The sequence below is a fragment of the Rana temporaria genome, chromosome 7 (genome assembly GCF_905171775.1).
Source record: "Rana temporaria chromosome 7, aRanTem1.1, whole genome shotgun sequence".
Classification (NCBI taxonomy): domain Eukaryota; kingdom Metazoa; phylum Chordata; class Amphibia; order Anura; family Ranidae; genus Rana; species Rana temporaria.
The window spans coordinates 161,393,993-161,420,736 of record NC_053495.1 but is presented as its reverse complement, the minus strand read 5'-3'; the positions used below and the strand labels follow the sequence as shown (position 1 = coordinate 161,420,736).

Genomic DNA, 26,744 nt, shown 5'->3' with positions numbered 1-26,744 from the left:
ATGAGGGGGCTGTAATGGGAAGGATTCAAGATATCGCAGAACTATACGATGTGGACCTCTGCTGGATTTTTTTTTTTTTACTGATTGGACCTCAAATTTTAATTCAATACCTCTGCTTTAGCACATAAATCACTGACTGAAAACGAGCATGCAGTCAGTGAAATTCCATGATACCCGATAGGCACATAAAGCCTGTGCTTGAACTAGCAAAAGCAAGCCAGCAATGGCAGCTTCCGCATTTCTATCCTTTAACTGCAGTTGAAATCCAGAACCAGGCTGTACTGTTTATCAAGGATACAAATCTTATGGCAGGTAGAAAGTTTACACACATTTAAACTGCTTAATAAGCCGCTTGCTCCGAGTTAGGCTTTCAGGAGTCAGCCAAAAGAAGCTGTCACCAAAGGAGTAAACAGACAAATGTTATGTGCCAATCTCTAAGGCATGTTGTGTCTCAGTATTTATTTCAGTCCTGCTACCACATAGCTGCCAGGGCTCGTCTCAATTGGGACACATACCTGTACAGCAATGCTCTGCTTTGCAGGTTCCTGGTTTTTATTGTCAACAGTCTTCTTGGGATCATTCTTCCTTTTATTGTTATTTTCCTTCTTGTTACCTACAGCATTCATGCCCTTGTTATAGTCTCTTTGTTCCTTGCCAGCATTCACTGTTCTGGTGTAGCTTCGTGCTGGCAATTCCCGGTTTACTTCCTGTGGTTTAATGTTCTCTTTGAAAGTCACCACTGGCTTTTCAGAGGATTCACAGCTCAGGCTACGCCCAGTGGACAGTACAGATTTTAAGCCAGGGCTCCCTTCAGATCTTTGAGTTTCTGCCTGCTTGTTGTCATGTGGAGAGGACATGTCCTCCGCATCAACTGCATCTTCAATCATTAATTCTGGAATATCCGTGGAGAAAGCAATTTCACCATCAATGCTGCGACACTGCATAAGCCTGTCAAAGAAACTGTTATATGTTAGCATTGGACAATTCATAGCCAAGAGTTTAAATTGAACAAACTTCAAAAGGGAGCTTTTGGGGAAGACTCACATCTCCTCTTATTAATATATCCATGCAACACAGGGATTACTTCCCACAGATCTTCTGGATTTTAGACAAACTCCAAGCAATCGCCAGTTCTCCAGAGATCTTGTGTTGGAGTGCAATAATAAAATATAGTGATTCCAGAACAGCAGAATGGTTTCAGGCTGCTTGTGCAACAAGGACGTCAGCTTTTACATTCATCTCTGCACATGTCTACTGTAATATATAGTGTTCTAGAAATCTAAAAAGATTTTGCCTGGAAGAAACGCCTGGAAGAAGAGACTATTGACATAACACATGACACGTGTCAAAAATGTCCCCTTTTCCACATTCTTTAGTCTCCTGACCTCAATATCATTGGGCCACTCTGGGGAGATCTCAAACATGCAGTTCATGGAAGACAGCCCAATAATTTACAGGAACTGGAGGCTTTTTGCCAAGAGGAATGGGTAGCTTCACTATCTGAGAAGATAACGAGCCTCTTCCACAAATGCCACAAAAGACTTCAAGCTGTCATTGATGTTAAAGGGGGTAATACACGGTATTAAGAACTTGAGTATGTAAACTTTTGATCAGGGTCATTTGGCTAGTTTTTGTTGCCATTATAATTGAAAAAAAAAAAAAAGAGTAAACACGGTTGTGTGATAATAAACGGCTTCAGCCAAACACTAAACACGAGTGAAAGAAAAGTTTGTGTTATCATTCATATTCTCTGAAAAATGGCCAAGAAATCATAAATTCTGCAAGGGTATGTAAACTTATGAGAACAACTGTATATGCAATGTATCAGAATCTAGCATGAGCCCGGAAGCAATGCGCAAAACATCCCTACTGGTTTCTGTTTTCACTCTCCCTGGCCCCAAAATGCAAATGGAGCCACGATCTACACTCCCTTATCTTCTATGGAAGGCAGGAGAGGTCTAAATGACCCCCGATGTTTTAGCAAAGAGAACTGGTCCTAAAAATAAATCACACATGAGGCTTTTTTTCGCCTATGTGATATGAAGTTTGTGAAAAAACATAAAAATTATACCCAAGCACTTAAAAGCCCATCCTCCCAAAAAATTGTGAGCCCCTATGAATGTAAATTGCACCCTTCAGGGGCACCTATGTACGATAAAGTTGCTTGCACGCCAGAGAGAGGGAGCAAATCATTTTAGGACCATTACAGACAACAGGACTTGGCCCTGCCCCCGGCTCACTGGATTTGATTGACAGCAGCAGGAGCCAATGGCTCCCGCTGCCATCTAGCCAATAGGGACCCAAGACAGCAGCTGGAGCTGCTTGGCTCATGCTCGTTGCTGGAACGATTGGGCTCAGGTACAAAAAAAAAAAAAAAAAAGGGTGGGGGCAGCTGCAGCACAGAAGGTTTTTCACCTTAATGCACAGAATGCATTAAGGTGAAAAACCTTGAGGGTTTACAACTCGTTTGAGATAACAGACAGGTGTACGTAGGCTCTGTAACATCAAACATATAAAAAGCTGTTGAAGAAACTCACCGTGGCTGATTCTCACAGATCCATTTCCCCAATGACACAAGACGTATTGGTCGCATCCGACGATGCTGGGTCTCCCGATCTCCAATAATGGCTTGATGACCTCTAGAGAAATCAAGGTTCCTAAACCGGTCACAAAGATACATCAGAATATGTATTCTATCCAGGTAAGTTACATGAATATACCCTGGACAAAATATTCCATTGAGAGCAAATTGAAGCAACAGTTTCCCGTGTCAGAAATCCCCATCATATAGGAACTATTCACCTTAATAAACAGTTCATTAGTGCTTAATAAAGATTTTCCACAAGACTAAGTTATTTCACTGGGTGCCGACATCTCACGCAGCATAGAAAGTGAAAACAGGCCGTTAACCACAGTATTTACATCAATGACACCTCAGTTACCAGTTGTGGACCCTAAAAAAACTTAATTGAAATACATACTATCGTCCTACCTCTTTGTCACTGATCGAGATAAAACATTTTTTTTTTGCCTATGGTTTGCACAAAAAAAAAAAAAAAAAAAAAAAAACATTTTTGCTAGGCTACATCACCAAAAGCAAGCCTAGTCTGTCATAAAAATCAGTAATATGTATTACTTTGTTTGCTTATGCAATGACAAAGTTATTGCCGATTGAACAGACCCAAAAATGTAAATACTGTAAGAGCTGAACTGGTTTAAGTGCCGGTTCACACTTGTGTGCTGTGAATTCTGTGCGGATTCCAAATCGCACCCCGTTAATGTGAACCACTGCGGGGGTGTGTGTTAGGTTAAGGGTTAAGGGGGAAGCAGGTGTCTGTTTGACATGTACCCTGTCCCCACTTCCGTTGGACCTCGCCGCGTTCGGCCACCCTCCTTTTTCCCCTGCCGACGGGCCAGTAAGAGTGCAGCGTCGGAAGGGGGGGTGTAACACTGCTTTAACCACACCCCAAAACTGGTTTGCAGATTCGGTGCAATTTGTGAAAACTTCACTTTACAGTGTGTAATAAGAGATGCACATTTACCTGAATGCCGGCCGAAGAGCCAGGAATCCCTGCAGCTCAAATTCTTCTGGAAGTGGCAACACTGGTGGTGCAAGAACAAACAATGCAATTTACAGAAACCTACAAACGTTTCAAAACCACATATTTATAAAATGCTAACGATTTTAATGCAGCCTTGGGACCATGTGACACTAGTGACAGGATCTCTAGAAAACATAATGAGGGCAAGATGCCTGCTTTTGTGTGTGTTGCTCCATCAGGGTTGAGTGGTAATTTTTTCATAGTCTTAAATGTTGCATAACCCAATTTACTGGCGACAGAGCACCTTGTTCCTCCAGAAGAAACACATGAAAGCAGGTGAGCGTTTCCACTCCCCGTTGTGTTCTCTCAAAGCGATCGTTCTGCCATTTTTCCAGTGACAGGGGGCCAGATTCTCGTACAATTGCGGCCCTGTAACGTAACCCGTTTACGTTACACCGCCGCAAGTTTTCAGTTTTAGTGCCCGATCCACAAAGCACTTACCTGGAAACTTGCGGCGGTGTATCGTAAATACGTCCGGCGCAAGGCGGTCCAAATCGAATGGGCGGGCACAATTTAAATTAGGCACGCTCCCGCGCCGAACCTACTGCGCATGCTCCGTTTCGTAACTCCCGCCGTGCTTTGCGCGAAGCGACGTCATTTTTTCGAACGGCGACGCGTGTAGCATACTTCCGTATTCCCGGACGTGTTACCGAAACGACATGAACTTTTAAATTTCGACGCGGGAACGACGGCCATACTTTAGACAGCAATACGTTTGCTGACTAAAGTTAGGGCACCCAAAACGACGACTAACTTTGCGACGGGAAACTAGACTAGCGGCGACGTATCGAACGCGAAAAACCGTCGTGGATCGCCGTAACTCCTAATTTGCATATCCGACGCTGGTTTACGACGCAAACTCCCCCCAGAGGCTGCCGCGGTACTGCATCCTAAGATCCGACGGTGTAAGTCACTTACACCTGTCGGATCTTAGGGATATCTATGCGTAACTGATTCTATGAATCAGTCGCATAGATACTCTGAGAGATACGACGGAGTATCTGAGATACGACGGAGTATCTCAGCTGTGAATCTGGCCCAGGATCTCCAGTGTTACATGGTGCTTACACAAGGGGGTAAATGGGTTTTGCTGACACAAGTATATTTGTACATAATATACCACCATACAACCACCGGCAGCTAGGAAAATAATTGCTGACTGCGTTGATGGGGGAATCATTCCCGCAGGGCTATTCTGTTTTCCTGGCGGTGAGGAAGCCTTCGTTGGCGTGAGAACAGACAGATTATTGCTAGTGGCAAAAATCGCATTCTGAAAATCCAACTTGGTTGGATGGACTGGGATTGACTTGGGAACAATCAGCCTACTTATAGATGGCTTGATTCATGGCTGAGATACGAACCATCTGTGGCTGGCTTTAAAGTCTAAGTTGTGACTTTAAGGATGAATACATTTCACATTAAAAAAGCAATTAGAAAGTCAGGGATGGCTTGTTTTAAAGCCCATTAATGATTGCTAATAAATTCATATTTTAATGTTAATAGTCTGGGCACATGCACACTTTAAGTTTATTCTGTTGTACAGGACTCCGAGAAACATTGAGCACCGGTTACATAAGCCATATACAAATAGTGCTTAAAATTGAATCTAAGGCAAAACTTTTTTTGAATACAGTGGTGGAGGGTTATAAACCTTGGTTGCCATATGTGTCCCATTGGGGAGATTTCCCTTCACTTTCTGTCCAAAAACCAAAAGAGAAACAAAAAGGAAATTCCTTCAAAGTGAGGGAATCCCTGGTTGTGACAAGTGTCACCAGATCTTTCACTTTCAATAATGGTAAACATGACAAACAGGAGAGGGTGAATCTCTCTAATGGGGGCACAGACAGCAATAAAAACTGACAGGTGCTCTAATCCCTCTGCACTCCAAAAAGGCAAAAAGTTTTGGATTTAGTTATACTTTAATGAACAGTCTTGATTTTCAGAGACTTCACAGCTTTAGTAACATGCAGGCACACGGCATAAAACATATAGCAAGCTTGCCCATTCTAACTGCTTGGTCTGGCTAGCGAGTCTGACAAAACACTTCACCTCAGATAACTACAATTTCAGGTGTCACCTCGCAAATGCACCTCCTTACAGGAAACTATTTTAGGTCCAACTTTGATAAACTGCTAGCTGGTTGGCATTAATACTTTGAAGTCACTCATATGATCTGAAAATCCAGTATTTTGGTCGTTTACTTCTGAGTTACGTGCACAGTGCAAGCATGCAAGTAATGTCACTGACTCAATGAAGTCTGAATTGGCAGCACAGCCAGGCATCTAGATTTTCAGAAGTCAGGTGTTCATATAATTCTTTTAGCAAAGATTAGTTTTTTACTGCTTTAAGAATGTAAATCTATTTTAAATTTATACCTGTTCTGTATAAAGAACCACATCAAATTAATTTATGTAGAACTATACTGACGTTGTCCAAGGCCCCTTTCACACATGCGGATCCCATTAAGGGATCTGTTTTTAAACATCCGCTTGCTCAGCGGGGATCACTCCATTGATCCCCACTGAGCCGGCAGGTCTGTCTCTGCACACTGTGCAGGGACCGACCAGTCAGATCTCCGCTCTCCTCTATGGGGGTTCGGATGAAAACAAACCATTTGTTCATTTTCATTCGATCGACTGATGCAAAATAGGGTTTATATCAGTAACGGTATGGCCCGTGATACCCAGAGACTTTTGAAGGATGCGGGGTACTCCTGTGTCAGCTTCACCAATGACTCTTGCGTCTAGGGTCATCCTATGTCCACTAGGGGCATAGGATGACCGAGAACTGATATCATGGATTACATGAGATGGGACAGTAATGATAATTCATGTATTGCAGGATATCTTGAAATATTACAGGTGGTTTATTCTGAACCCTACAGGTCAATAGGACAGTATTCATTCATGTGGGGACACATACTGTTGAGGTGTTAATTGAGTCTGGCTCCTAAGATATTCCATTGTGTGAAAGTCTAATGATGATAGATGTGTTGGGGGTTTGCAGTCTGAAAGATCAGATGTCTGACTTTTCAGCTGTAGTGGATTAGCATGTCAATTACGTCTACAAAGGAATGTGTATTATGTATCAGGTGAGAAGAGCTGATCGCGGAGTCAGAATGTCTGGGTAAATGACTAGTAATTAGCTCATGTAGATTATTTAAATGTCATTATCTAAAGGAATGTGTATTGAGCACCCATTGTGTCATGTTGTGGGTGGAGTTGATTCATTGTTCACTCTTGGTTTCTACTGTATAAAGCCTGAGTTTTACCATTAAAAGATCTGTTTGGAACCAGAGAACAGAGCTGTGTCTCGTTATTCTGGGGGAAATACAATGGGTCCCGTCTGCTGGATTGTGGAGTGTCGGAAGCTGTCTTGGGTTGGTGGAATGGAATATCGTAACGGCGTTAACCCCTGACCGTTACAATCAGGGCTGTGGAGTCAGTAGATAAATGTTCCGACTCCTCAGTTTTATGTACTTCCGACTCCTCGACTCCGACTCCTCTGTATTAATATGCAAATGTATTTTATACATTCCTTGAGGGAAAGAAACGCAACCTACCACAGGACTACTGGCTGGGAAGCCAACAGTCTACTGTATTGCACAGTTTAAGCAAAAGACAAAGACAAAGGAAGGGGCATTTATTCTAAAACATGATTTTCCTAGGAGAATCCCATAGTCATGTTTAAAGTTTAAGCTAACAATCGGAGTTTACAAGTTTTTATAGCCTTAGCTAAATGACAGCAGTTTTTCCAATGGTTTACAGCTTCAGTCTTAAACTATTGGCCCTCCATTCCCTTCACTTATACAAGTGTCTCACTCTCTAGTCCTGCAAAAAACATATTTATTTAATCCCTTATCAGTGAGAGGCTAGGTTACACATGGATGCTGCGTTCCCTGTAAAAGCAGAACACAACACTATGGAAAGTATAAGTATTGCAGCTCCTAATTGTGCGTTGCGTGCCATATAGTGAAGCACATGAAAAGCATGCTTCTTCACGGTCACTTAACGTGTACGTTTTGCGGTTACGTGAGGCACTGCATGCATTGGTCTTTATTCTTACAGTAGATAAGTCATTAATTATAACTTTTTGTGAATTGGGACATTTAAACTTGCTTTTTTTTTTATTCCAATCTAAATTTAGTATAGGAGTCGGAGTCGGTGCATTGTTTGCCGACTCCGACTCCAGGTACCCAAAATTTCCCCCGACTCCGACTCCTCGACTCAGACTCCACAGCCCTGGTTACAATATCCGTCACATTTTAGCAGAGGAGATTTGCTGACATCCGACGCTCCATAGAGATACATGAAGCGCCCGTTCAGATCCACCTGAAAAACCCGGTCCACATGTGTGAAAGGGGCCCAAGCTGTAAGTGAAGAGCCTGATGACATCACAGAGAACCAACATTGAGGCAAATTAACCTTCACATGTGGCTGCTTAATAGTTTGGATAGTTACTAAACTCAGGTCCCTGCATTCAATATATCTGGTCGCCCACAGTAAATAGAACATGGAAATGCAATTTTTAAAGTAAATATATACTGTTAAAAACCTTTTCTCATCAGCAGTATATAGCAGTCTTGTGACTTCTATCAGTGTATGGTTAAAGCGGCAGTTGGTACACAGGTGAAGAGGCAGCACCAGCAAATGACGAGATCAACCCATTTTTTATGTTTTGTTAAAAACATAAAACTAATTACATAATATTAGGATATAAAGACAGTTTTACCCAATGCAGGTAAATTATGCTTTAAGGGTCTAAAAACTCTATTGGCAATTTGACAGGGAAATGCATGCTACTTACTGTTGGCACTGGATAGGTCTTCCTCAAGTACATGGAAACTGTTTAACAGAGAAATTAGCCACGGCCACACACTGCAGAAAAAAAGGCAAATGTTAAAGCAAAACATAATGCAACTTAATTCTTCTCTACCCCTTTCTCCCCTGTCTGCTGCACAAAACCCCCCCATTTCAAGTTTTCACTTGTTATTTACCGCCCTCCCACATCCAGGCCTAACCTAGGCCAAAATGATGTGCTGCACTTCTAGGCACATCACATATCCCAGGAGGCATCTGCACCCATTCATGAAAGTTGAAGGGGGTGGGCCTGTTTGCATGCAATTGGGAGGAGACAGACACCACCAGATGACATCACAGAGGATGACGACTGTGCGGAACCAAAGCACTGGAATCGGAGAGGCATAATCACAGCAGGACAATGCTGGATCCGCTGGGTAGGCAAGTATCTGGATTGAAGACAACCCAGAGACGGTCCAGCTTCCCTGGCAGGTACAGGGACTGCGGTTTAAATATTTTCCGTTTAGATGATAAACACTGTTTGTCATTCACTCCAACTTACCTCCAGCCCTTGATGAAAGTCCATCAAAATGCATTCATTTTTAACAAAGTTGGGTTATTTGAGTTGTCATGCCTAAAAACTCCCATTTCTTTCTTGTAAACTTTGACACTTTGTATATTCAAAAGGGATGTTGGCATTGCATACATTTATCACTTCACATGAATCAAGGAAGTCTATTTTAAAGGAACACCTGTTTTAAGGAAATTTGTAGGCTGCCATGGCGGACCTCTCTTTTCTGTTTCAATGTTTTTTTTTGTTATTTTGAAAAGAACAAAGAATAGATCACTAGCAGAGCAGCGAACAAACCTTGTGTACTCCGTACATGTAACATGCATTGGTCAGTGGCAGTGATATTTAACCCCCCTCTCCATGCATCATGGACCAGCAGTGAAAGTTAAAGCGGGGGTTCACCCGTACATAACACTTTTTCCCCCTAGATGGATGCTCGTTTTGTCTAGGGGAATCAGCTAGTTTTAAAATATGAGCCATACTTACCGTTTACGAGATGCATCTTCTCCGCCGCTTCTGGGTATGGGCTGCGGGGGACTGGACGTTCCTATTTTGATTGACAGTCTTCCGAGAGGCTTCCGACAGTCGCATCCATCGCGTCACGATTTTCCGAAAGAAGCCGAACGTCGGTGCACAGTATAGAGCCGCACCGACGTTCGGCTTCTTTCGGCTACTAGTGACGCGATGGATGCGACCGTCGGAAGCCTCTCGGAAGACTGTCAATCAAGAAGGAACGCCCGCTCCCAAAGAGCCATACCCGGAAGCGACGGAAGAAGATGCATCTCGTAAACGGTAAGTACAGCTCATATTTTAAAACTAGCCGATTCCCCTAGACAAAACGAGCATCCATCTAGCATCCATCTAAGGGGAAAAATTGTTTTATGGGTGAACTCCCGCTTTAACCCCTCTCCTTCACCTGTATCATGGACTGGCAGAGAAAGTTAACCTTCCTGCGACACTTATACTGTAGGCAGCGAGAACTCTGCCCACAGTAGTCTCTCTCCAACTTTCCAGCGCCCCGCTGCTGCTCTGCCCTTTTATGATGCCAAATAGCCTGCGGGCCACATGCAGATGGGTGGTGGGCCACAAGTTGGACACCGGGGCTTTAACCTTAGAATGACTGTTACAGGGCACTACATTTTGTGCAGTCTTATAAAGAGTTGTCTGGAAAAAAGAAAAGTAACTTCATCTTCGTATTAGAGAAGAATGTCCACTTCAATATTATCACTCACTACTGTCTTTCCTCCACAGCAGCCTCCTGGAATACACTGGGACGCAGTTTCATCCAGTCAAGCGACACCTTGATAGCAGGAAGTGGATCGGCACAGGAAGTATCATCACAGTGGTGGGTCTTTATTGGGCTTCTGCAAAGGATGCCCAGGAACGACACTGTGGACAGAGAATTTTATACTGAACAAACCAGAGAACATACAACTCACAAAAGTAACAGATGGGGAATGCAGGCAATGCGGAGAAGCAACTTTATTTTTCTTGTGTCAGACTATACACTGGACTAATACCCCAAGTTTGCGGTCTCATACAGCTCCAACAGTACAGGAAGTTAAATTCCTGACAAGGGAGAACGCCACCAATAAATTCAAATCAGGAATTTTTTTTTTATTAAATTAAAATTGCAGTTTCAAAAAGCATATGTAGCTCTGCAACATGCAAACTGAGCTGCCTAAACTGTTAAAAAAAAAAAAAAAAAAAAAAAGAGAGAAAAAAGTGCAAGTTCAGAATGTGGCTATAGAAGGAGTTTACAGGACACCCAACCTCATCTCTACTGAAAGAAAACCAATCTGGAGAGCTGCATATAGGAGAAGCAGCAATGTGTACTTTACTGAGTTATTTTAACTGACGATTGTGCAGTCATGCAATGTTGTATCCAAATATTATTTGTCTAATTTTTTCCCCTACATATAGAGCTTTCTTTTGGTGGCATTTGATCACCTCTGCGTTTATTTTTTGCGCTATATAAAAAAAAAACACACACACACACACACACTACTTCTCGACCTGCCGCCGCAGTTGTATGCGAGAGCCTGTACAATGTCGGCTCTCTGCGGCCACTAGGGGAGCGTGCGTGCCCCCCGCTCGTCCGTGACTCCCGTGCGGGTGCCCGGCAGGCGCGATCGCCGCCGGGCACCCGTGATCACTCGTTGCACGGCGGGGACCGGGAGCTGTGTGTAAACACACAGCTCCTGGTCCTGTCAGGGGGAGAAATGCCTGACTGTATGTTCATACAATGTATGAACAGCGATCAGTCATTTCCCCATCCCCCCTACAGTTAGAACACGCCCAGGTAACATACTTAACCCCTTCCACGCCCCCCAGTGTTAACCCCTTCCCTGCCAGTGGCAATTTTATAGTAATCCAATGCATTTTTATAGCACTGATCGCTATAAAAAAAGACCAATGGTCCCAAAAATGTGTCAAAAGTGTCCGCCATAATGTCTCGGTACCAAAAAAAAAAACAAAAAAAAAAAAAAAGCTGATCGCCGCCATTACTAGTAAAAAATAAATAAAAGTTATGGTTCGGGGGTTAAGTGGTTAAAAAAAAAAAATAGCAGTTATCAGCGCATTATATGCGCACGAACAAACACAAAGCGACACTTTGCGGAAACCAGTGACACCAATACAGTGGTCAGTGCTAAAAATATGAACTGTCACTGTAGTAATGACACAGGCTGAGAAAGGGTTAAACATCTAGGGTGATCAGAGGGTTAACCGGGTGCCTAGCCAATGTTTGTGTGTACAGTATGTGCTGCTTTTACTAGGGGAAGAGATGGGTTTCCTTTGCTTTATAGGGACACAAATACCATCCATTACTCTGTCAGAACTGAGATCTGCCTTCTTTACATAAAAGGGAGATCTCCGTTTTACACACATCCAGTGCCCGACACCCGCAGATCAGCCCCTGCTGTGATTAATCACAGCATAAGTAGGTTGCCAGTGGTGCGTGCCCCTAGACGGAAGTGCAGAATCACATGTTTATATGCTATTCTGGACAGGAGAGTCACCCTGCAGCAGTAAATCTGCTATGGGGCGGACGGCAAGTGGTTAATCTGACAGACTGGAGAAAGGTTTGCATCTTTCAAACCGCTGTATGCCTCTTCACTAAGCATGTTCCAGTTTTAGCCTGAGTTCACACTTTTGCGGTGCAGGACACTGCATGTGATTTAGATAGGAAATCGCACAGCATTCCTATTCAAATTCGATTCTTTGCAGTGCAATTTGACCCCATTCATTTTGTATGGGCTCAATTCACACTGCAGCGCAGGAAAAAAAAAAAGTGCAGGCATCTTTTTTATCTGTACCGGAATTGAATCGCACGGGTGTTTCCACCCATGCGATCCGATTCTTGCAAATCACACTGAGTTTTGAAATCTGTTTTGGGGTGACATATGGTGTCATTTTAACATTGATCGCATAAATGGAGTGCGATTTCAATGCGGCGCGGTAAACGCTCAGGATTTACTGCTTTTCCTGCACCGCATACATGTGAACCGGGGCTTAAAGTTTATTTTTTCTCTTTTCCCTGTGCGTTGTATGGGTTTTTCTTTTTTGTATGAGTGAGTTTTAATACTTGCTTTATTGAATAAGCAGGACATGCACAGCAGTGTTTTACATGAGGGTCCAAACCTCATGAATGCTTTGAGTCAGTTATATGCATTTGTACAGTCGTGGCCAAAAGTTTTGAGAATGACACAAATATATATATTTTCACAAAGTCTGCTGCTTTAGTGCTTTTAGATCTTTTTGTCAGATGTTACTATGGTATACTGAAGTATAATTAAAAGCGTTTCATGAGTGTCAAAGGCTTTTATTGACAATTAAACTTCATTTATGCAGAGTCAATATTTGCAGCGTTGACTTTTTCTAGACCTCTGCAATTCGCCCTGACATGCTGTCAATCAACTTTTGGGCCACATCCTGACTGATGGCAGCCCATTCTTGCATAATCAATGCTTGTAGTTGGTCAGAATGTGTGGGCTTTGTTTACCCGCCTCTTGAGGACTGATCGCAAGTTCTCAATGGGATTAAGGTCTGGGGAGTTCCCCGGCCATGAACCCAAATTTCAATGGTTTTGTTCCCCAAGCCACTTCGTTATCACTTTTGCCTGATGGAAAGGTATACTGGAACAGGCATTGTTCCTCATCAAATTGTTATTGGATGGTTGGGAGAAGTTTTTTGTACAATTCTTTATTCATGGCTGTGTTCTTAGACACAATTGTGAGTGAGACACACACAAACGGCAGCCCAATCCCTGTACATTTTGCAGAATATCAGTCTGTCCCTGATGTTTTTCCTAGTTGAGAAGTGCCCTCTTTGCTGCCCTTTATGATACCAGGCCAACCTCCAAAAAAGTCTTCTCCTCACTGTGTGTACAGATGTACTCACACCTGCCTACTGTATTTCCTGAACAAGCTCTGCATTGGTGGTGCCCCGATCCTGCAGCTGAATCAACTGTAGGAGACGGTCCTGGCGCTTGCTGGACTTTGAGCGTCCTGAAGCCTTCTTCACAAATGTAGCGGAAATGTTTATGGGATTAAGTTCATTTTCACGGCAAAGAGGGAAATTGCAAATCATTGCAATTCATCTGATCACTCTTCATAATGTTCTGGAGTACAGTATATGTAAATTGCCATCATAAAAACTGAGGCAGCAGACCTTGCGAAAATTTATATTTGCGTCATTCTTAAAACTTTTGGCCAGGACTGTATGTATTAATGTTACATCCTGTTTGTTGAAACAAATATGGCGTGGAATTCTGAGATAGAGGTGAAATAGGTAATGTTCATGTTTCGACCAGAAAATGCAAAGTAGTACTGCTGAAATATCCTGTTTGCCATCTGTTTTGTCACTTGATATCAGAAAAACTACTTACTGTAAGACTACAGCCAGAGAAAGATACCAGCCAAGACATACCACTGCTACACAATCCAAGAGTACATGGCCTTTTTTTTTTATTGGCCAAGGTGGCACTGACAGAGTATGTGTTACTTGTTTCCTGCATGTGAAACTGTGTACCATATGTACAGTGAGAGCCTGAGTTTAAGCTCAGCCTGTGAGGTTTGGTCTTACTGAAAAGCAAGACAAGCCTGGATATATGCTGCTCCACAGTCAAGAACGCATATCTGCCAAGATACGATTTAAAAGTAACCTACACCAGCACTTCCTGTGAAGAGAACCTGAGTGAGTGACAAGGGCCTCATCCAGTGGCTAAGGGTTTAGATAATGGGGATATTACAGTATAGAGAAAATGCACTTCTGTCTCAGCAAACCACACCACTTGTATTTCTAGGTGTGTACCAATGAGCAGGAGGATTTCGGAACATTCAGTCAAAAGCAGTAATCCAAGACGGAAGATGAAATAGTACAATCATGGACTCTAACTGTTGGGACCATAGCTCCTGGTGTTGGGAAGTCAGACTTGTATCTGCATTATTAATTGTGTAGCTTAAAGTGCAAGTTCACCTTTACAGAAAAATCTATAAGGTGAATTTATACAGGACCTCAGTCCCGCTCAACTGTTACACAGCGATCTCTGGTTCTGAGCCCTGGTATAGCCGCCTCAGGGGTCCGGGGCTTAGAAATCACATTCACGTGTCTTCTTCCCCGCTGACAGGACAGGCTATGCGGGTTCCGATTGGTCAGCGCCACCCAGGTGACGGCGCCGACCAATTAGAACATCCCCCCCCCGATGATTCAGCTGCAGGGATTTCTAAGTACGGACCCCTGGGGCAGCTATACCGGGGCTCAGAATGGGAGATCACGGCGCTCCAGGTCAGCGGGACTGGGGGGGGGTCATGCGTAAGTTCACCTTACAGATTTTTCTGGTGTGCGGGCACCGCTGGAAGGTTTCGTTCTAAGGCAAGTATTTCATAATGAGCTAGTATGCATTGAATATTAGCTCATTATGCTTTTGTCTTACAGGTTTTTTTCCCCTCCAGGGGTTTACAACCACTAAGAAAAAAAAAAACGCAGCCACCACATTTAACCACTTCAATACCAGGCACTTTTACCCCTTCCTGTCCAGGCCAATTTTCAGCGCTGTTGCACTTTGAATGACAATTACGCGGTCATGCACCACTGTACCTATATAAAAAAATTATGTTGGAAAGTCCTAAAAATTGATCAATCCTTATGGGCTATCCAATCTCGAGGCCTGAAAACGCCAGGACAGTATTATATATATATATATATATATATATATATATATATATATATATATATATATATATATATATATATATATATATACACATATACATATATATATAAAGAAATTATACACCAATTTACCCCTTCTTGGTAGACAGTCCAAGGTATTTAGTAAGAGGCATGGCAAGCTTTTTGAAGTTGTAATTTGTCAAAATGTTTTGAAAAATGCAATACATTTTTTTCACAACTTACATTTTTTTTTTACATACCGTCACCAGTGCAGTAGTGCGTCATAACTGGTGTGGCAGTGATCAGGGACACTGACTGGTGACAGTATGTAGAAAACACATTTACCACTTTCATACTGGGCCTATTCTGGCACTCCTCTACTACATGTAAAAATCCAAATTTTTTTGCTAGAAAATTACTCAGAACCCCCCAAACATGATATAGGATATAGGATTAAATAGAAGTCGTTGCAATTTTTTACATTACACTGTTCAGCAATTTTTTAAACATGTTTTTGGGAGGGGAAAAAAAAGTCATGAATAAAAAAAAAATGTAAAGTTAGTCCAATTTTTTTTGTTTAATGTGAAAGAGGTTACGTCGAGTAAATAGATACTGACGTGTCATGCTTTAAAATTGCGCACAGTCATGGAATGGCGCTAAAATTTGGTACTTAAAAATCTCCATAGGCGTCGCTTTCAATTTTCTTACAGTTTAGAGTTACAGAGGAGGTCTTAGGCTAGAATGATTGCTCTTGCTCTAAAGCTGGCTGCGACTCCTCACATGTGTGAATTGAAGTCGTTTACATATGTGGGCGCAACTTACATATGCGGTCGCTTCTGTGCGCGAGCACGCAGGGCGCTTTAAATCATTTATTGTTTATTTTATTTTTACACTTTCTTTAAAAAAAAAAAAAAAGTTGATCACTTTTATTCCTATTAGAAGGAATGTAAACATTCCTGCAGCTATCATTCAGATATTGACACAAAAGTATAATGACGTCCTTGGGCTGAAAGTGGTTAAATTGTTTTATTACATTGTTTCTTTTTTTTTTTTTTTTTTAAACACCCACGCACACAGATATTAGTGAATTTTTACTGAATTAAAATTGATTCAGTGTGCATTTTTGTGATTAGCTGTGATTGGCGGCATGTAAACACCATGTGATCATTCACAGCTTGCAACACAATTGTACACAATGAATGGAAGCCATCTATTGTTAATTGCCATGTGATCTGCTGTGATTGGTCACAGCAATCACATGGTCACAGCAATCACATGGTACAGTTACATAGTCAGGTATCTAAATCCGGTGGACACAGCCAGTGACGGATCGTCCCGCAGTGCCCGTCAGGAACTGGTTAAGGATCAGTAAGTGGAAATATTATATATATTTTTTGGGGGGGGGGGATTTAAGGCTGGAGATCCATTTTAGAACTAAACTGATGCGTTCTCTTGAATAAATGCAATACAAATTGCATTTCTTTGCATCTTTAATTATAGTAAAATAAATCTCAGAAAATGTGCAACTCACAAAAATGCTGATATACTACTGTGCCCTGACAACCTACTAAAGATACAGACGTCAGTGCATAATGGTAGAGTCGCACACTGTCAACATCAATACTCACTGAAGAGAGTCAGAAGCTGAGACCAGCAAAGTTCCTCTTCTGTACTAAAGCTCTGTTGCTCGGCCTCTGTGCCGAAACTCCGCAAGTGGTGCAGCTGAAACAGATTTATCACTGTGATGTGGACCAGCTGCTGTGCATTAAAAGCCTTCTGAAAGAGCATATTCTGAAAGGAAAACCAGAAGCAGTTGAACCAGATTATTAGAGGAGATGTTAATATCAGCCATTTTGTAACCAAGGACATCATTTAGGGTGCATTCACAATTGCACCCACTCGGCGATTGGACACAAGAACCCCAGGGTTTCCGTGATTAGCTGGGAGAGGCAGCCCCACGGAAAGCAATGTGAGGCTGCTGATCTAATCATGACCACATGTATGTAAACTTTCATGCAGCGCACGCATATGAGTGATCAGCCCTGGATTCAGGCCGTCTGTCTCCATGGCTAATCACTCGCATGTGATCGCTGCATGAGAGATTGTATGTGAGTGGGCACAATTGGCTGCAGGAGCTAGCAGCCACCCATCGCTTTCAAAGAGGCTGACGCTTGCAGCCAACTGCAGAAACCCCTGCTGGATTTCTTGCATCTAAATCGCAGAGCGGGTGCTTTTGCAAATGTGAATACACCCTCAGGCATTCAAAACAACTTTAGTGGATCTTTATAATAACCAATTTGTTTTACTTCTTGTGTACATGGTGACAGTAAGTGAGATTTTAGAGCATGTCCCAGACATACGCAAAAATCTCCAATTTTAGGCAACCAATACACCCACAGTGCTTACATGTTTGTAATAACTCAGGTTTATGCTTTGTGCAAGTTGGTATCAGTAGGGGAACCAAGGACATGTCTTAGATTTGTGACACGCATTCCCAAATGCTTGGATTAGAGGAGTAGGTATACGCCAATCAAAGCAAAAGTATCCGTTTCATGTCGATGCATGATTACATTATATTACTACAGGCCCTGATTATTTGCATGGAAATAATTGTCACGCTGACCTGGACCGCAGCAATCTCCCGTTCTGAGCCCCGGTATACCCGCGTCAGAAGTCCGGGGCTTAGAAACCCCCTCAGCATCCACGCGTCTTCTTCATAGCTGACAGGATGGGCTATGCGGCTGCTGATTGGTGGGCGCCGCCCATGTGAAGGCGCTGACCAATTCGAATGCTCTGAAACGTTCCTTCTGATGAGGTACTTTTGGACATTCAGCTCAGGGGAATATCTGGATCCCTGACCCGGATATCCTGGGGCTCAGAACTGGAGATTTCCACAGTCCAAGTCAGCGGGACCAGGGGCAGGGATGGGGTCCAGTGTAAGTTCACCTTACAGATTTTTCTGTAAAAGGTGAACTTACCCTTTAAGGCTGCATTCACACCTGAGCATTTTCAGCTCAAAAAACGGATATAAAACACTCATCTCAGAAGTTAAAAATGCCCAACAAGCGAAATCCCATTTATTTCTATGGCACCTGTTCACATCTGAGCATTCTGTCGCCTGAAGCAAAATGCCTGAAGCTCAAAAAAGTACATGAGATTTTTTAGCAGATTACAGACGTTTTACATCAGTGACCTTGCAACCTTGAAAACGCCTGTACAAAAACGCTGCAAAATCGCCCTAAAACATACCTGAAAACGATACACAAATGCACTGCAAATTGATTGATATAACATTTTGAAAATAAGTAATTTCTCTCTTGCTCTGATGAGACTGCACTAATGACATGGCACTGATGAGGAGGCGGAAGGTGGTTAAAATGGAACAATGCCACGGCTCTGCCGCTCACTTCTGCTATACAACTAAGAATATCACATATTTACATATACAAATATGACATGGGTGTTTATAAATGCCTTCAGTTTAATTAAAGAGAAAGACTACAAAAATACCAGGTTTTCAGCGTGCATGCTTTCAGAGTCAAAGCCATGCATTAATCTTGAAACCTGGCTGCACAATTTATTCTGATGACTACTTACAGCCTTTCTTGCTACTCACCTTGAACTGCTCCTCCAGCTGCTCCCTCAAAGGGCTCACTTTGTCCAGATTCTTTGTTAAATATACATGTCCATGGAATTTGATGAAGGCCTTGATAAAATCAGAGACACCCCAGCGTTTCTTCACCTCGTCACGACTGGAAACAAGGAATAAAAATTAGCACAGAAAAAAAAAAAAAAAAAAAAAAAAAAAAAAAGTGTAACAGAAAACTATGGGCAATTTAAAAATATACCTTTCCAAAGCTTTAGAAAGTGCCTTCTGCAGGTTGGTGGAAGCCGCTGGGAAAGGAAATTTAACAGCGATGCTGCGGCAGTAGTAAAAAATAGTGGTCAGATGATCCCCCTTTGAGGAGGCCAAAATGGCCAGCTGATTATACGGCTGACCTGTAAATTAAAAAAAATAATTAAATCCTGTTACAGAAAGAGAAAAGTTTGTCTGAAAACAAAGGTGACAAGCATAGCATGTAGATTTTTCCACTTGAACACTGCTACTTATATTCACACAGACATCTGTGAAAGGTTCACACTGGGTACGATTTGAGAAATCGGCGGCATTTGCCGGCAATGGCACCGTCCTAATCGGTGCGACGCCGCATCTGTGGCGCTGCGCCGATTTCAAAAAGTAGTTCCAGTAGTACTTTTTGAGATTTTGGGCCGCGATTTACATTGAACCCTGCACAGATGTCTCTTAAATCGTGGCCGATATCGCGGCAAAACCGCAGCCGCGAAATCGTGGTAAAATTGCAATTTTACCGCGATTTTGAATTCGCAGCAGTGTGAACCTAGCCTCAAGGGTTTGAATCTGACTAGTAACTGTAGTGAAGCAACTCCACTGAAATTACAAACATGCTGACACATCTTGGTCATCTGAGAAAAAAAAATTATTTTCCAAATCAGTGACAAAGCGAGTTATCTGGAACAATACAGCCGTTTCTGCATGAGAAACTGAAAACCACCACAGATAAGCTGAAAGACATTTCCCAACCTCATTTACCACTTGCACTGGAGTGCAGTCTCTAAACCCATAAAATATGGCACCCAATTTAACAAGACCTGTTAAGTTTATAAAAACAGCAAAATTATCAATGTTACATGTGGAATAAAAATAAATAAAATTATACAAAGGATCGTTTGAAACGATTGAAAGAGCCAAAATCAAGCGATGATTCTCTACTCACCATTGGAGGGGACAAGTTGAGCAGCATGTCTATAATATGATTCAGCCTGGCTTGTCTGGTTCCTATAGCGAGCTGGAAAATAAAACATATTCAAATTTTACTTCAGACAAAATTTGATACAAATCTTAAATTGGCACGTCAAACTGGAGTTTTCACAGCTGCATGCGGTCCCCCAATCCTCTCTGCCCCCTCTCTGGTTTTATAATTTTAACTAAACAAAGCCCTAAAGGTTCGTCCATTGACACAGGTTTTGCTTTCTTACATCATTTTTCATCGAAATACTGCAGGAAAGGTCTTATGGTCCCTTTCTCTGGGAAATGTGTTGCAATTTTTACTATATTATTTAGAAAAGTGCCAATATCTTCTGGCATGAAGTACATCTTTTAATTAACATTTGGCCCTATGAAAATGTATCCTATCCAATTCAGACCAGCCGTCTAATTTGAGTTCGACACGCCTGTACTAGATATTGAGGGCTAGTTTAGGAGAACAATCCTAAAACCAGTACCTTTAAAGCCCAGCATTGGGCTCCAGGCTAGCTCCCCTTCCCCAAAAGTTTAGTTTTTTTCTGGATAGCCACGTGATAGTTGGGCCTTTGTCTGTCTTCACCTGGTGGTGGGCCATCTTGGATGATGCAGAGCGCAGCAGATATGACATACAGTTGTGCTCATAAGTTTACATACCCTGACAGACTTTTATGTTTTCTTGGCCATTTTTCAGAGAATATGAATGATAAAAACACAAACTTCTGTCACTCATGGTTGGTGTTTGGCTGAAGCCATTTTTCATCAATCAACTGCGATTACTCTTTTTAAATCGAAATCACAACAGAAACTACCCAAATGACCCTGATCAAAAGTTCACATATCCCAGTTCTTAATATCGTGTATTGCCCCCTTTAACATCAATGACAGCTTGAAGTCTTTTGTGGCATTTGTGGGTGAGGCGCTTTATCTTCTCAGATGGTAAAGCTGCCCATTCCTCTTGGCAAAAAGCCTCCAATTCCTGTAAATTCTTGGGCTGTCTTGCATGGACTCAATGTTCCCCAGAGTGGTTCAATGATATTGAGGTCAGTAGATTGAGATGGCCACTCCAGAACCTTCACTTTATTCTGCTGTAGCAAATGACAGGTCGACTTGGCCTTGTGTTTTGGATCATTGTCATGTTGGAATGTCCAAGTACATCCCATACACAGTTTCCAGGCTGATGAATGCAAATGTTCCTCCAGTATTTTTTGATAACATACTGCATTGATCTTGCCATCACTTTTGACCAAAATTTCCTGTACCTTTGTAGATCACACATTCCCAAAACATCAGCGATCCACCTCCGTGTTTCACAGTAGGAATGGTTTACACCTTCCATCATAGGCCTTGTTGACTCTTCTCCAAATGTAGCATTTATGGTTGTGGCCAAAAAGCTAAATTTTGGTCTCATCATTTCAAATTACTTTGTGCCAGAAGGTTTGAGGCTTGTCTGTGCCGTTTGGCGTATTGTAAGCGGGATACTATGTGGCACTTGCGTTGTAATGGCTTCCTTCTGGCGACTCGACCATGCAGCCCATATTTCTTCAAGTGCCTCCTTATTGTGCATCTTGAAACAGCCACACCACATCTGAAGTTATTTGTGGGGTTTTCTTTGCATTCCAAACAAATTTTCCTGGCAGTTATGGCTGAAACCTTAGTTGGTCTAACCAAGCGTTGTTTGGTTTCAACAGAACCCCTAATTTTCCACTTCTTCTTTGGATATCTTTTTATATTCCTTTCCTGTTTTATACAGTTCAACTCCCTTTTCCTGCAGATCCTGTGATGGTTCTTTTGCTTTCCTCATGACTCCAAATCCAGAAACGTCAGTGTAGCACTGGATGAAAGATGCAAGGCTCCAGAAACTCATTTACCCTTTATACACATTCTAATTACAAGCAAACAGATGACAGGTGAGGATGATTAATAGCCATTCAAAAAACGTTGTTTCATCTTGTGTGCATGTTATCGGGCCAAAATCACCAGGGTATGTAAACTTTTGATTAGGTTAATTTGGTTTCTGTTGTCATTATGATTTAAAAAGAGTAAACACAGTTGATGGATAATAATTGGCTTCAGCCAAACACTAACCATGAGTGGAAAATGTTTGTGTTATTCATATTCTCTGAAAAATGGCCAAGAAATCATAAACCATGTAAACCTATGAGCACAACTGTAAGTGCCACTTTCTGTCAACACACTGAGAAAGGGGTGCCATGCTCAGGAGGCTGAGCCATGATCTCCTGCACTTACAATTTTTCCTCAATCTTCTGGAATGAGCAACACTGGGTATCATTCAACCCAGCAGATTGAAAACATTTTGTGGTCAAAGAGAGGTACTGTGATGGACTGCTATTGAATGAAAAACAATATTACAAAAAAAGCCTGACTTCAATAGATTGGGTCACTAAGCTGGGATAAGCGTGTAGAAAGTGAGGACTGAAATCTAAATGGTACATGCTTATGACAGTTCTCAAACGCAAAAGAATTGAAACGACTCATTTTCAGAACGGTCGTTGAGCAAGGTCAGTCTACATAGCTTCCCTAAGCAAATCCATCTTTATCCATCTGTCTACCAAGGTGCATTTATAAACAGCATGGGAGGTAAGTGGTTAAATCAAGCTCACAGCTGTTGCAGCTGTAAAGCTTGATGTCAGCTTTAAGAAATGGCAAAGAGTTTTCCAATAAAAGTGATCTGAGCTTCTATGATGCCAACATTCTTTCAGAAAATATACAGTATTTTTTTGCAAACAATGAAGATTTCAAGAATTGCCCCAGTAGACATGTGTTTAAGATGAGCCAGAAACAGCAGCAAAAAATAAACAAACTGTTTTGCATGCAAACTGAGCTGATGAAGCAGTGAGCTGCAATATGAACTGCTGGCAAATTCTAAGTAGATACACATACACTTGTTTGGTGCCTTGGATGATCAGTACAGTATATTTTCAAAACCTGGACTAACCAATAGGCTAGAACAAGATGATGTACCACAAAGTGGGCGGAAAACAAGATAAATGAATATAAACAAAAAAATTGTAGAGTAAATATTACTGAAAATATGAATTTGCATGGCAATTCGGAGTGTCTAAAAATACCCACTTATGACCCATTTGCTGAAAGTCTTACCAATGTCTCCAAGGTGTACCAGGCAGTGCTGGCAAATATAAGCGCAAGAACTGGACTGAGGCTTCACCACCGTCCCACAGTGCATCTGCTTATTGCTGATGATCCCTAGCTGGGAGGACTTGACACGGCATGGCAAATCTACATTAAACACAGTGCATAACTCCTGCAAAAGCTTTAAGAGAAGAGAATGTGCAAGTAAGACATCCATATAATTTACAAGGGTAAAAAGGGTGATCTAAATGCAGAGTTTACAGCTTACCTGTGTATAAAATCCACTAGCTGCCTCCAGGAACAGTGAAAGATTGGCCTGCACCTCGCTACGGTTTGGGTTAGCTCGGTTTTTGGCCTGTCCTTGCAGTGTTGTGATCTGATTTTTGAAGGCATGATTCCAACTGTGGGCAGAATATAGAGTTGTAGATTTGCAATGAACCAAAAGTGAATAACGATACAAAATGATGTTCTGTAGTGTAACTCAAATCAACAAAACATTAAAATTATATATGCACAAATGAACGCTAAACATTTGTAAGTCTTTAGATATTACTGTTTAGAAGTGGCTAGGCAACAAGGTTTTGCTTCTTTATAGGATAACTTATAAGGCAAAAGGTTACCCCAGCAAATTTTTACAACATTTGTGGCAAAAGGGTCAACTGTATTAACTCATGGGAACCATCAGATCTTGTTGTGACATTCTTGCACCCTTGATGGTAATTTTTGCACCTTAGTAATAAAAATCCATTCACATCGCCATACCTTTTATCCCTTGAACAATACAGACTGAACACTTGTACTATTTACATGCCATACATTTTGACTTGCCAGTAAATTCTGCATCTTGTAGTACAGTAGAGGAGACAAGACAACAAGTCAGACTGTGGTTTATATGGCACCACCTTCAGATGATTTGACACTAGCAAACATTTTGATGGAAATAGCCCAAGTACACCCACAATTGACTCAGCACATGCCGTGGGAATACAGTTTTGTAGCAAGCAATAAGAAGAAACAGTAGGGACCCATATCCTGCACTGTACTCCGACAAAGAGAAGTTTGTCTCCCATGGTTGACATGCAGGATCTTTCATTCTATGAATAGTGTTGCACCCACTTATAAAACTGGGTACTTTGACGCAGTAGTGGGCTTAGCACTATATGGCCATATGGTGCAACTAAATCCCCATATTTTTGAATATGTTCAGGTGTTTTAAAAAGCCTTGCAGGATTTAAATGTCATTTTTGTATGTGTGCGCTGTAATCTATTTTGTTCTGTTTGCAGTCTTATAGCAGAACCATCTTGAATGTAAATGCATTTTGAGGCTGTGCCCCCCAAAGTCTGTTTGTATCCTGAATTGTACTCCAGGATATGGAATTTACTGTCAGGTCAAAAGTCCCATTACCTTAATCGTGTAGTACAGGATAGCAGGTCATAGACCATGAAATGTCTAAGCAATAAACTAAGGGATGGGCAACAACATAGCAAACAGCTCCAGAAAAGAAAGGGTCAATGGGCCCTAAACACTTTTGATGTTACAAAACTCCAACTGGCAATACCCTCAACAGATCAAACAGAGCTCTCTGTATTCATTCAAAACAAGTTAGAATAAAAACAAAAACTCACATATAAAATAATAAAAAGAATGGCTCATACAGTATATATTCATTTTCCATAGTATCACAGTATCACAACTCCTTCTTGTGGTTCCAATATGCACTTGAGCGCTTCCTCTAGCCAAACAGATTACTGGCCTGGGGTGATGACATCACAGCCAAGATAACCCCTGCCTTACATCCTGGGATGGACTTCTGCACTGAAAGTGGATATTTGTTTGCACAAAGAGTGTGTTGGATTTTGATGTACAGTAGAACCTCGGATTGCAAGTAACGCGGTTAACGAGTGTTTCACAATACGAGCAATTATTAAAAACAAAATCCTGAGTTGGTTTACAAGTGTCTTGCAAAACGAGCAGGAGTCAAGCCTCTGCGGTGCGCAGTACCGCATTTGGCCAGAGGTTGGGGGGTGCCAGAGCCGAGATCAGAGCCATTCGGAAACTCGGAAATACACCGTTTGAGGGTTTCGGATTGCAGCCGAATGGTCCGAGTATTTCCTGAGTCTCTCCGGCGCCCCCCCACCTCTGATCACATGTGGTATTGCATACCACAGAAGTTAATGTGGAACCAATTATTTTCGTTCCACTGCATAGCTTGGTGTCATCTGCAAAGACTAAAATGGTACTTTTAATCCCAGACCCTATATAATTTATAAAGATATTAAAAAGTAAGGGTTCCAGCACTGAACATTGGGGTACACCACAGATTACCTTAGACCATTTAGAATAAGAAACAGTAACCATTATTCTCTGAATTCGGACTGTTGGCCAGTTTTATATCCATTTACAAACTGATCTTTCCAAGCCTGTATATTTTACCCTACACATGAGCAGTGTGTGGGGAACTGTGTCAAACACTTTTGCAAAATCCAAGTATACCACATCCTCCCCTCTGTCCAATGTTTTACATACCTCTTCGTAAAAAGAAAAAAGGGATTTTTAATACAGCTTACCTGTAAAATCCTTTTCTTGGAGTACATCACGGGACACAGAGCGGCATATTCATTACTATATGGGTTATATGGAGTACCTTCAGGTGTTGACACTGGCAATCTCAAACAGGAAATGCCCCTCCCTATATAACCCCCTCCCATAGGAGGGGTACCTCAGTTTTGTAGCAAGCAGTATGCCTCCCAAAATGGTCCCCAAAAAGAGGGGTGGGAGCTCTGTGTCCCGTGATGTACTCCAAGAAAAGGATTTTACAGGTAAGCTGTATTAAAAATCCCTTTTTCTTTATCGTACATCACGGGACACAGAGCGGCATATTCATTACTATATGGGATGTCCCAAAGCAATGCTCACAATGAGGGGAGGGAGAACATCTCCAAGACAAAAGGATTTAATTTAGAGAAATACTCAAATCATAATAAATCCAACTTAGTTGAGAAAAATAATCTTAAATTTAACTCAAAAAAGAGGAGCCCCCGGATTCCGAGGGTCTCAAACTGCAGCCTGCAGCACTGCCTGCCCAAAGGCTGTATCAGACTTCCTTCTTACGTCCAACTGGTAGAACTTTGTAAACGTGTGGACAGAAGACCAGGTTGCCGCCTTGCAAACTTGAGCCATAGAGATCTGGTGGTGTGCTGCCCAGGAGGCGCCCATGGCCCTAGTAGAATGAGCCTTTAATGATACTGGAGGAGGCAACCCTTTCAAGCCGTAGGCCTGAGTGATTAATTGCTTAATCCACCTAGAAATGGTGGACTTTGCAGCTGCCTGCCCCTTCTTGGGCCCATCCGGTAATACGAACAGCACATCTGTTTTCCGGATCTTCTTTGTAGCTTTAAGATAGGCCTTCATGGCCCTGACGATATCCAAGGTATGCAGCAACCCTTCCTTTCTGGAAGTAGGTTTAGGGAAGAAGGATGGTAATACCAAATCCTGGTTCAAATGAAAACTGGATACAACCTTCGGTAGGAAGGAAGGATGAGGGCGGAGAACGACCCTGTCCTTATGAAAAATAAGATATGGTTCCTTACAGGATAAGGCCGCCAGTTCCGATACTCTTCTTGCGGAAACTATGGCGACCAAAAATACTAACTTTCTTGTCAGT

General features: G+C 42.0%; 1 protein-coding gene across 7 annotated transcripts in view; it reads right to left on the bottom strand.

Moving 5' to 3' along the window:
- The window catches only part of SMG7 (SMG7 nonsense mediated mRNA decay factor), a 92,623-nt gene that overhangs the window by 24,359 nt on the left and 41,520 nt on the right, over positions 1–26,744 (bottom strand). For 5 of the 7 annotated variants that reach the window (XM_040360323.1, XM_040360324.1, XM_040360326.1 and 2 more), the window contains exons 4-14: positions 23,348–23,480; positions 23,089–23,260; positions 19,940–20,011; positions 18,995–19,145; positions 18,763–18,898; positions 16,775–16,937; positions 10,205–10,361; positions 8,409–8,479; positions 3,543–3,603; positions 2,538–2,657; positions 516–960 (exon numbers count right to left, since the gene is read on the bottom strand). In XM_040360323.1, coding sequence (XP_040216257.1) covers positions 516–960; positions 2,538–2,657; positions 3,543–3,603; positions 8,409–8,479; positions 10,205–10,361; positions 16,775–16,937; positions 18,763–18,898; positions 18,995–19,145; positions 19,940–20,011; positions 23,089–23,260; positions 23,348–23,480 — 1,681 coding nt within the window. The remainder of the gene's footprint in view (positions 1–515; positions 961–2,537; positions 2,658–3,542; positions 3,604–8,408; positions 8,480–10,204; positions 10,362–16,774; positions 16,938–18,762; positions 18,899–18,994; positions 19,146–19,939; positions 20,012–23,088; positions 23,261–23,347; positions 23,481–26,744) is intronic. The other 2 variants (XM_040360325.1, XM_040360328.1) reach the window with 1 other exon arrangement.